Here is a 12,153-nt window from a genome sequence, read left to right as displayed (position 1 = left end):
AATACAAATATATAATCAATAAATACATTATGATGCATTATTATGGCTAAAGATAAGACTTGACTGTTACCCGGCAGGGTAGATTGTAAAGAAATAAGCCTCACATTGACCTGCTTTAAAACAATAAAGTATATAACACATTGATGCATCAAAAATTACAATCCAGTAATTTATACTTTTCTCAAATGGGCTGTTCTGCATTATGAGTATTTTTTTTTTTTACTTTAAGCATATTTTGATGCTAATACTTTTATCCGTAAAGTCAGTTTTTGAACTTTTACTTGAGTATTTCTACACTGTGGTATTCCAGCTTTTTGCGAAGTAAACAATCTGAATCCTTCTTCCACCACTGATCCACAACTATTTAATGGATAGCCATAAAGTTTGGCTCAAACATTCATGTCACCCTCATGATGAATTGTAATAATTTTAATGATCTCTGAGGTTTCCTCTAGGGCCATCCACAGGCATAAATATCAGTTTCTCCAGTGCTTTAGCGTATGACTACAAGTCTGCAAAACTAATGACATTTCCATCAGCCTCAGCTGTACCTTGAGTACTAGGAAATGTTGGCCTGCTGACACAAACATCAGCATGTCAACATTTTTATTGTGAGCATGCTGATGTTAGCATTCAGTGTAAGTACAGTATCACAGAGCCACTAGCACAGCTTGCTTAGCGATATGATCCAGTCCTGGACCATGCAGTCCCCTAGACCAGTGATTTTCAACCGCTGTGCCGCGGCACACCAGTGTGCCGTGAGAGATCGTCAGGTGTGCCGTGGGAAAATGTCCAATTTCACTTAATGAGTCCAAAAAAAATATTATTTAGTTGTTGCAAATACTTTGCCATTGTTGAGCGTCTGAGCTGCAATATAGTGGCTGGCTAAGTAATAAATACTCTTCCATGCCAGTGGGTGGCAGTAGGTAGCGCAGTAATGACGTGTTAATTTAGGACAGTAGAATGAAATGACACGCGGGACGAGACGAGCAGCGATGGAGAAATATTTGAAAAGGAAAAATGCAGACTCTGAACTGGGCAAAATAACCCAGATGAAAAGCCTAGTAAGGATCAACACATTTAGAGACTTGTTATTAAATTGTCAGCATATATCCGGCCCGCCAGAAAATATCATATGTTTATCATAACTGGCCCGCCACACCACAGAGCTCCGGGACGAAAAGTGGTGATGTTAGCTGGCTTTATGTGCAACATAATGAAGCATATCACTGCGCTAAACCTCCAGCTTCAGGGACGGGGACGTATGATCACAGACATGTGTGATGCAGTAAAGGTCTCCACCGCTGTATTCCCGACTGCGCATTTTGCTGATAACTAGGCGCACTTGGCACAGAGTTCACCCGGCGATTTGCCGACTTTGCAGCTCAGAAATAAAAATTTGAACTGCTCAGCAATCCGTTTGCTGAGCAAACCTCCAGTGTAATGACACTGAAGACAAAGTGTGACTCTGAGGGCGCTGCACAGTTTCCAAGCTTCACCCCCGAAATGATGCCTTAACTCCGCCTACATGCTGCTCAAATGCTCTGTATGTTTGGAAGCACATACCTGTGTGAGCAGCTGTTCTCTGTGATGAAGATGAACACAAAGCCACACAGGAGTCGTCTCAATGATGCACCTTCACTCCATCGTGAGGGTTTCCACAGAACCTAACCCCAGATATTAATGAACTAGCAGCCAAGAAAAGATGCCAAACATCTAGCTCTGGTATGCATACAATAATGTAGCCTACCTAAACATGTATTCTTTTTGCACTTTGTCCAATATCCCTTCTATCCTGTTTATTAAATGGTGAATCTATTTGGCCCTCAACGTAGTCACAATTTCTTATTTTGGCCCTCTCTGTGATTGAGTTTGACACCCCTGACATATATGCTGTATTATGCTAAAAGGTGTCATTTTGTAACGTTTTTGGTTGTTGGTGTGCCGCGGGATCTTTTTAATGTAAAAAATGTGCCGCGGCTCAGAAAAGGTTGAAAAACACTGCCCTAGACAGAGAGAGCAGATTTACAGACATCCCACTTATAAAGACTAGGGCCCATTACCCAAAAGATAAGATGAAGAAGAGGATAAACGCAAGATCCCCTGGCAGGTTATCACCTGAAGAAAGTGACGTGTCAGGTGCAGCTTTACAATAAGTCCGTTGGATTTGTTCTGACTTGTTGGTTAAATGTTTCTAAAATATGTTGATTCAAAGCATTTTTCTGTTATGTCTCAATTATCTCTGGTATGTCTCCTACAGTCACTCACTGTGCTAAAGTGGTCCACCACCTCGGGGGTGACTGGGTAACGGAGCTTGATCTTGCGATACAGTGGCTTCTTCCTGAAGTAGTTGACCAGGTCCACGAGGCTCTCGAACTCGGTTGTGGTGCCCAGCAGGTACATGTTGCCCTCCTTCTGGATGCGACAGTGTTTGACCTTACCGTCACCTCTGAATGAGAGAGAGATGATTAATACACACACGCACACACAGATCCAGCAAAGACAAATAAAGTCTGAAGTGTCATTGCACCTGAACGTGATGACGAAAGAGTTTGGTTCTCCTTCTCTCTGTCGGATGAGGAAAGCTCCGTCTCTAGGAATCCTCAGCAGGTAGTCCTCGGCCTGACCTCTGCTCAGGTTACTGTAGAACCACCTGCACAACACACACACAAAAGCATAGTGTCAGGATCCCTGTCTGACCCGTTGTGTGTTAACCTCTGTTTCCCCCCTGATCTCCTGTCCTCGAACGGTCAATCCGGCTCCAGCACCCGGACGATCCTCTCCGGTCCCCGCCCAGCCCGCCCAGCCGGCACGGGGGATTCCCGGACCGGCTCCGGATCCCTATGACGGAACGCTGGGGAGGTGCCGGGGCTTCCTGTTTCAATGCTGACAGGTATTTGACAGTCAGCCTCAGACTTTTGCCTCGGACAGATCCAAAGTTTCCTACGTGGTTGGATTATTGCGGAGAAGAGCTCTGGACTGGTCCACGTGCACGTTGAGGCACGTTGAGGCAGACCAGAGAAGGCGTCTATGGAGGAGTACATCTCAGAGTCTCTAAAAGCCGGAATCATTCGTCCATACTAGTCACCACTAGAAGCCGGATTCTTCTTCGTCGCCAAAAAGGATAAAAGCCTCCGGCCCTGCATCAACTATCGGGGTCTGAACAGCATCACCACCCAGAACAAGTGCCCCCTACCTCTGATTAACTCGGCGTTTGAACCTCTCTCAGGAGCCACGATCTTCACTAAGCTCGACCTCCGCAATGCATACCACCTGGTGCGGATCCGAGCAGGGGACGCGTGGAAAACGGCGTTTAACACTCCCCTCGGTCACTTTGAGTACTTGGTCATGCCCTTTGGACTCACCAATGCCCCTGCAGTGTTCCAGGCGTTGGTAAATGACGTACTCCGTGACTTTCTGAACCGTTTTGTGTTTGTTTATTTAGATGGCATCCTCATCTACTCAGCAAACCTTCAGGAGCACCAGTGCCATGTCCGGATGGTTCTCCAGCGCCTACTCGAGAACAAACTGTTTGTTAAGGCTGAAAAATGTGAGTTCCATGTGACCTCAGTTCAGTTCCTGGGGTTCATTATCGAGAGGGGTCAAGTTAGCACACATCCGGAAAAGGTCAAGGCAGTGACTGAATGGCCGACCACCTCCTCTCGGAAACAGCTTCAACAATTCTTGGGGTTTGCCAACTTTTACCGCCGTTTCATCTGGAACTACAGCAAGGTAGCAGGCCCCCTCACTAGACTCACCTCCTCCAAAACCACATTTGTATGGACACCAGAAGCCGGCCAGGCATTCCAACTCCTCAAGGTTCTCCTCTGCCCCCACCCTGACTCATCCCGACGACACTCGACAGTTCTTCATCGAAGTAGACGCCTCTGACACAGGCGTGGGAGCCATCCTGTCACAACATTTTGACTCTGACTCTAAGCTCCGCCCCTGTGCTTTCTATTCTCACCGGTTGACTCCGGCGGAGAGAAATTATGACGTCGGAAACAGAGAATTGCTGGCAATCAAACTGGCTCTCGAGGAATGGAGACACTGGCTGGAGGGCGCCGTTCATCCATTCATGGTCTGGACGGACCATAAGAACCTGGAGTACATCCAAACCGCCAAAAGGTTAAACTCTTGCCAGGGTCGGTGGTCCCTGTTCTTTGGTCGGTTAAACTTTTCCATCTCCTACCGTCCAGGCCACAAAAATACCAAACCCGATGCCCTCTCTCGCCAGTTCTCCCTTGAGGGCCACGCCTCCATTCCAGACACCATCCTCCCAGCGACCTGTGTGGCAGGTCTCACCTGGGAAATCGAATCAGTGGTGCGGGACGCTCTCCGGACCCAGCCAGAAATATATAGATATCTATATAGATATATATCTATATAGATATATATCTATATATACGTATACAAAAATTATACTACGGTATGATAATTAGTTGCTAGCTTACATTGTATATAGATTTTTAGCCAGTCCCCTGTGATGTATCAGACTGATGTTTGTTCATGTATGACAAACCCTTTTTGTAGGTGTGGGTTGGGCTGCGGTACAGCGTCGGTGACACGCAGTTCAAAGTCTTGGCAGCGCAGCGGGTTTTCTCTGTAGTGCTGGATCACGGAGTACACGCTGGGAAAGTGCAAGTTTGGCGTCAGGTAGAAGTACGTGTGTCCCCCCTCTGAACCCGAGCGAATGCGACAGTGCTGGACCTTCCCGCTGCGCCTGAAATACACGCAGAGGACGAGTGCGTTAGAGACACACACAATAAATTTAAATATATTACACAATTACAAAAAAAAACACAGTCCTTAAGTTTTCGGTTGGCCATGAGATCAAAAGACTGGATGTTGTACCAGAAGGAGAGGGTGAAGTCTGTGTGATGTTTATCACTCAGTCGGACCAGGAAGGTACCATCTCTTCCCCTGGTCTCTACACAGTAATCGTGAATCAGTCGCTCGGCCATCAGCCTGCCTTCCTTCAGACGACCGTGAAACCATGGCTCTGAACAGTGCATGTCCTGGTACTGAGAAAGATGACAACAACACTGGTTTGACATGTTCTTATTGTTTCTTGTAAGAAAATCATCACTGACCAATATATAATGATAATAATTCTTTCTCCCATATATTTCCTTGTCAGCAACATTTGTCTTTGATAATAATAATCACATCAGAAAAAGGACTTCGGTTAAACTACCTCAAAGTCACCTTGAAGTTATGTTTACATTTAGTGTTTTCTTCCCAAAATGCATTGTGGGTTTCCATTCATTGCATAAAACAAAAAAAGCTGGTTTTATGAATATTTTGCATGGTTTAATCAGCAAATGCTGCGTTTCTTGATGCATTACCAGCACCACACAAACAATATGGGAACACACTACTCCATAGTGCTACAAGTGGTCAAGTAATTCCACAGGGTGCCTTTCACCTGGTCTTATAATTAATCATAACCTCTGTACTGTGGGCAGAGGAAAGCGTTTCCGAGTGGTATTATTGTTGGCTGTCGCAAAGGCAACCGCATCGCTCTCCGATTTCCTCAGAACCTAGCAACTACCAACGACACAGGACTCCCTGCATCTTGTTTCCCACAGTTACTTCGGTTGTCCGTCTTTCTGCTACTGGGGGCAATAACGGCAAAGAACTTGTATTGAGACTCTTCTAACTGGGGATAGCTACCGATAGCTACCAGGGAAAACATAAGCACTATCCTCTTTCTGTTTTGGTGGCGCAATGGTTGACGCCAGAGGAGGCTGGTCCATAGAGGCTGCTCCTCCTCTATTTTTTTAGAGTAAGTGGTTGAAATAAACCTTTACCAAATCTCAGAATAATTTATAAAATATTTGTTCCATTATGTGGAAAACCAGGGGGAAAAGCCAAGCAGACCCAGCACAGGGGGTGGATCCCCAAGTTCAGGTTGGGGGAGGTAATATAGAGGGAGTCTACTATCCAGTTCAGGTACTGCAGCCACTAAGCACGTGGCATTGGTCACACCTGCAGCCCACCAGGTGATTAGAGTGAGCATATGTTCACAGAGCTGGGAAGCAGCAGCGGCAGACAGACTGGGAAGAAGATAAGGAGGATCTCCTGAACCACTTGAGAGGAGATGCATCAGACGGGAGGTAATCCAGCAGGCTGACCTCTCTCCTCTGCCCTACCCACACAGGACGAAGGAACTGTCTCACACTGGGTGTGGACCGAAGGCCAAAGACCCCGACCGGGTGGAATCCTTTGTTAACTTTGACCCCATCTCCCTGTACCCTAACCTGTTTATTAAAGGACACTTTTTGTTATGTGGTTACTGTCTCTGAGTCTCCTGTTTTATTCCTGAATCTTGCCTCCACGTCCCCTGGGTTGCCACAATATATACATATGCATACCTCTTATGATTGTTAAGGTAATGGCGAGAATGGTAACTATGGCAACGGCAGTGCATTTACATGCGGCCGGTAGCATTTATGGCAAATGAAGGAATACATTCATCAACATCTGAAAAGGAAGCGTGTGGATTAAGTGCAGCTGCCCTTGAAACGATCACCGCTCCACGGCCGACCAACCAGCCAGACCTGCTGGTCCAAACAATACCGAACTGCCCCAGGGAGGAGAGCCAAGATAGAAGCTAAGCTAACCCAGCTAGGACCTGAGGCTACTCCACTACCCAGCATGCTGCTGGCTGTCTGATGTTCTGTTGCAGAAAAATGAGATGAATGAAAGCAGCGGGAGGTCGGTGACTGTTGGGCCCACATCTTCACAGAGACCTGGATCCATCGTGGTCCAGGATCAAACTGAACTTGATGGGCGGACAGCAGCACAGAGAGCAGGACTCTCAGGACCAGAGGAGGAGGACTCTGTGTTCACATCGTGATGCTTGGTGCTCAAACACAGTCAAAGTTGATGGACAATGTTTCCATGATGTCGAATTTCTAATGTGGAGATGTCGGCCATATTGCCCAGAGAATTGTTGTTGGTGCTGCTGTTTACTCCTGATGCAAATTTTAAAAAATGCACTACTACTACTGTTTTTGTTGGTCATGTTTTTCTTATGAAGTAAATGGATTACAACTGCATTTCGTTGTGGATCCCTGTGTTGCATAACGACAATAAATGTTCCTTGAATCCTTCTAGGGGGGGCGCAGCAGCAGCAGAGCTCCGCTTTGATTGTTTTTAAAAAGTCTTGTAAGCCATTGTTTTACTGCTTTTTTTTCATTGAACATAAGAAAGCATAGATAAGTTGCCAACTAGTGTAAAATAACATGACGCTGTGGGTTGGTTTTCCTCCTGTGATCCACAATCTTTTAAGTCAGCAGCCACCACTGGACTTTTGTGCCGTAAAGTGGGCCTTCATTTTCCCGGGAGATCGTACCCGCTGGCAGGCATAATAGTATAGTGAAAGCGAGGCTTATATGGAAGCAATCTAAACGCAGACGGTGTCAATATTCTACAGACATTACATTGTGTAATCAACATTTACTTCACAATGATAAGTTAAAGCAGAAAAAACAATGCCTAAAAAAGTTACAGGTAAACTCTTGTCTTTTTTTTACCTTCCTGGGATCTTCTTCCTCCTCCTCATACTCCTCTGCATAATACAGCTTGTCATCAGAGATCACACAGTAGTGCTTGTTCCACCGCTGAGAAAGACAAATGGAAATTTACATTTTAAACTCCACATGCAAACAAGCTGCTAATACAGGGAACTTTTCAAGCGCAACATGCAGTAATTTCAAATCAGAAATGACTCACTGAAGCTGAAATTCAAATTGTTTCTTCACATCAACAAGGAAATCCCAACAATGATACACATCGTTGAAAGTATACGCTCATAATTTCACATTAATAATGAGGTTGTTTCAGTGATTATTTCTGTCTGTAGGATAATCTATGAGACCGGAACTACTTCTGCTACAACAGCTGCAATATCTCATTTACACGTGTCTTTGTAGCACTAAAATATAACATCAGAGAGAATTAACTAGGGGATTTTAGTGAGACCAAACATAAAATGTGTGTTCCTTAATTTATTATAAAGGTTTGGCAAAACAGGCCTCATGTGTGATGTCAAACAGGTCAACACCGATCATCCTTATGTTAGGAAATGCATGTTAACACGAAAGGGAGTCTCAGCTACCTCGCCGAGCCCATTTGACCCCTCTGACAGTACCTGGTCCACAGGGTCCCAGATCTCCAGATCTCCTTGTTTCTGCCCCTTCCTGAAGTCTCTGGTGGTTCCTCCTCCCTCCACACTGAGCTTCTTGTGCTGCACAAGGAAGAAACAAGAAGAGCGCAGTCATTAGGAATGATAACAAAACCTTCTCCCCAATCGAAACACAAATTCCACTGACACATCGGTGTGTTTAGACAGTACCTTGAGTATGATTTTGCCCTTCAGCTGCGTGGGTGACGGTAGCTGCTCAGCCATCTCCTCCACAGGTTCAGTCAGCAGTTTGTCTCCAAACACGTCTCTGAAGATGCGAGCCATCTGACGCTGCTGCTCCACAGAGCAATGCTCCTCTATGGACAGGATCAGTGGGAACCTAATAGAGAGACGACATGGTTGAGAAAATGGGTTGGCTGTAAGATGACAATGTTAATAGGAAGATTTGGAACGCGAAATTCAAAATCCAGACCATTAATATATCAGCAAACAACTATTAGCTATGTAAAGATATAGTGGAGTGATGCGTCTTGAGCAGATAATGAAGTCACTCACCCTCTGTGTGTGTTGTAGTCAGAGCTTCTCTTTGGTTTTGTTTACATAGCCGGTCCGGCCCCGCCTGCCATTTATTGCAAGTGACTCCCTGTGTGCGAGCCCACTGGCTAGCCACTCGCTCTGACTGGCTAGCTGACTCGCTCTGACTGGCTAGCCACTCGCTCTGAATGGCTAGCTGACTCGCTCTTATACTGCGGTTACAGCTGACCAACCCACAACAACGCCCGCCCTCCGTTTCCCCCCTCAGGTAAACACTGTTTGCTCTGTCAGCACTGTTGCCATTGTTTGCACTGTTAGAACCTTTAGTTTTTTTTCTCTATGTCAAAATCAGCAAAAAAAGGTTGAATATATTGATGCATGACGGGAATGGCACTTGATGCAATTGTTCAAAGTAATTTGACTTTGACATTATTTAGTTAAAAAAATAAATAAAACAAAAATGTAATCAACCAATGGTCTTAAAATGTATGCAAATTCCCCAAATAAAGTTGAATGGAAGTAAGTGAGCTTAATGAGGATTACAAAAGTTAATAGAAGAATTCAATCAAAATAAAAAATATATATATTTTTGTATTTGTGTTTTTTGATACTATATGGACTATATATATTTTTTCAAATCATGAAACCTTTATCTATCAAGCCCAGTACAACCACAACCACACCCCAGATATATTGCCCCAAGGGCACCTGCCCAATTTAAAATGAACTAATGTTGTTTTACATGGATTCATATCGGCTAGAAAGTCAACTCTGAAAGCTGCCATTTGTGTGTGTGTGTGTGTGTGTGTGTGTGTGTGTGTGTGTGTGTGTGTGTGTGTGTGTGTGTGTGTGTGTGTGTGTGAAAGAGTCATAAAGTGACAGATATAGTAACAGGGTTTTTTGTGGTTCTTACTCTGATGTGACAAAAGCGTGATCGTTAATGGCTTTGACCACATCCTCAAACTTGATCTTGGTCGTCCTGGTCCAGCCGTGGTAGATGATTGGCTCCCCGGGCCCTTCCCAACAGTCCACTGGACAGATTCAGTACAACACAAAGCACACACAAAACAGGTGTTGATAATATAAAATAAAGCATTCGTTATTATCATTTTACCCCTACTCCTGGAAATGAAACTCCGAAATGTGAATTAAATACATTAATGATCTTGGGGTGGACTATACTGACATTCAACACAGCGGCATCCCAGACGCAGACAGCGCACATAAGCTTCTGTGGACGACTCACTACGAAGCTGGTCACCGGTCAGGTAGCTGTTGAAGGACACACGACACAGGAGACGTGCTATAATATGTGTATATTTTTCACAAAATGAAAAGGTCATGTATTGTTACCTCTGCTATGAAATGTTTTGGTGAGCAGTGTATCTGGTACCACTCTCTAAAAAAACAGGTTTATAATGTGTAACTTATTCATGTTAATAAACAATTGGCTATAAACCATTAACGAGAACAATGTTTGGGTTGCCAGATCACGAAAAAAAAACCACTCCTGGATCAATGAGTGAAGCCCCAGAAACTTAAACCCTGCATTTCCCATAATGAAACTAATATTATATTTATATTAGACCCTCACGGTTCGTTAAAAGACACATTTTAAAACTCAATTGCATACATTTGTAATGCAGAGTTTTTGTTATAAATTTGTTTCCAAACCCACAGCAAACTAACTTAATTGTTTCTCAGACATGACAAAGCTGCTCCAGACAATCACAGTCAATCAATAGACATGTCTCACTTTCTAATGAGCCATCGACAAAAGTTAGAAAATCATCTGTGAGATTAATAGGTAATTTATGTATGTCTGTGCAATAATCCACCAACAATGCGGTGGTGAATGGAAGATATTTTTCATGGTTGTAGGAAGCTGGATAGGAAGGTGAACCCCAACTTGCTCCAGCAGCCTCTGCCATCAAGTGTATGCATTTGTGTGTGAATGGGTAAATGTTAGCATGTAGCATAAGCACTTTGAGTGGTCAGAAGACTATAAAGGCGCTATACAAATGCAAGTCCATCTACCACTTTGGTTTACTCCATTATGACTTGTGTAGTGCATGTGTGTGGAGTCATACTGACGTGTTGTGTGAGGAGCTGATCCAGTAATGGGACAGAGGGTTGTTCATGTCCAGGTTGCTGATCTCTGAGAACTTCTCATCCCACACAGAGTTCTCTTTGGAAAAGAGGAAACTGAGGAACTAGAGGTGGAGAAAGGCTTCAGACTTAAGAGGATAATCATTATTTGTGTGATTCATTTTGTGTGATTCATTTTAGTAATGATGCAACTTCATTACGTTTTCAGCATTATTTTTCTAGGCCAAACAGTCAACTTCTTATCTTACTTTTAACACAAAATTCACATAATATGCCTATAGATCAGTGAACTGCATTCCTACAAATAACTATGTAGCCTGCAATATCCTGCCAAATTCAGCTCAATGTTACATAAAATGCATGGACAGGATAAAAATGACTGACTTGGTGCCAAATTGCTTGATCACAGTTAGGCCTGCCACGATAATTACGTTATCATCTTATTGTACCATACATGGACATGACCTCGATCATTTTAAGTTATTCATTTATTGTACCATATATGGACATGACCTCGATCGTTTTAAGTTATCGACTTATTGTACCATATATGGACATGACTGTGATCGTTTTAAGTTATTAACTTATTGTACCATATATGGACATGACTGTGATCGTTTTAAGTTATTGACTTATTGTACCATATATGGACATGACCTCGATCGTTTTAAGTTATTAACTTATTGTACCATATATGGACATTACTCCCATCGTTTTAAGTTATTCATTTATTGTACCATATATGGACATGACCTCGATCATTTTTATATTATTAACATATCATACCATATATGGCATTTTCCCCATCATTTTTACGTTATCGATTTATCGGATATTAGTGGGTACGTTTGCTCAAAAGATTTCTGCTTCGTCTTCACATTGCTGCTTTTAATAATCCTCACGGCCTCTGAACATATGAGACACTGGTTTTGAACTGCCCGTGGTAAGAATGAACATATAAATAATATATGAACATGACCTTGATAATTTTGATTTGTAATTGACTTATTGTATGATATATGGATATGATCTGGATCATATATAGACATATTGCCCGTTATGTTTACATGCATGTTTACACAAGATTATCACCAACATTCTAAAACGAAACTTTAAAAAAAAAAGTAAACTTCATTGCAATCGTCATATACATACAGGTACATACGTGACATTTTATCCCTGCATTTAACCATCCCTAAGCAGCATTTTAGGAACAGTCTGCAGCTGTAAACCAGAAAACAACTTCAGGTTCAGTGTCTCGTTCAAGGACACTTTGACATGTGACCATCTCTATCCTCTGAGCCAAAGTGATGCCAGAATAGACAGAAGGGTTTTCACACACCAAAAAACATTGTGCA

The 12,153-nt window shown here is 43.4% G+C and overlaps 1 protein-coding gene across 3 annotated transcripts in view; it reads right to left on the bottom strand.

Moving 5' to 3' along the window:
* The window catches only part of plcg2 (phospholipase C, gamma 2), a 45,502-nt gene that overhangs the window by 12,955 nt on the left and 20,394 nt on the right, over positions 1-12,153 (bottom strand). For all 3 annotated transcript variants that reach the window (XM_076075905.1, XM_076075896.1, XM_076075911.1), the window contains 10 exons: positions 10,781-10,899; positions 9,873-9,958; positions 9,600-9,717; positions 8,363-8,531; positions 8,159-8,254; positions 7,542-7,628; positions 4,855-5,024; positions 4,523-4,723; positions 2,531-2,653; positions 2,269-2,449 (listed from right to left, as the gene is read on the bottom strand). In XM_076075905.1, the coding sequence (XP_075932020.1) occupies positions 2,269-2,449; positions 2,531-2,653; positions 4,523-4,723; positions 4,855-5,024; positions 7,542-7,628; positions 8,159-8,254; positions 8,363-8,531; positions 9,600-9,717; positions 9,873-9,958; positions 10,781-10,899 (1,350 nt within the window). The remainder of the gene's footprint in view (positions 1-2,268; positions 2,450-2,530; positions 2,654-4,522; positions 4,724-4,854; positions 5,025-7,541; positions 7,629-8,158; positions 8,255-8,362; positions 8,532-9,599; positions 9,718-9,872; positions 9,959-10,780; positions 10,900-12,153) is intronic.

This window comes from Anarhichas minor, unplaced genomic scaffold (assembly GCF_050575085.1).
Source record: "Anarhichas minor isolate MPS153535 unplaced genomic scaffold, ASM5057508v1 ptg000005l, whole genome shotgun sequence".
Classification (NCBI taxonomy): Eukaryota; Metazoa; Chordata; class Actinopteri; order Perciformes; family Anarhichadidae; genus Anarhichas; species Anarhichas minor.
This window is presented reverse-complemented; position numbering and strand designations above follow the sequence as displayed.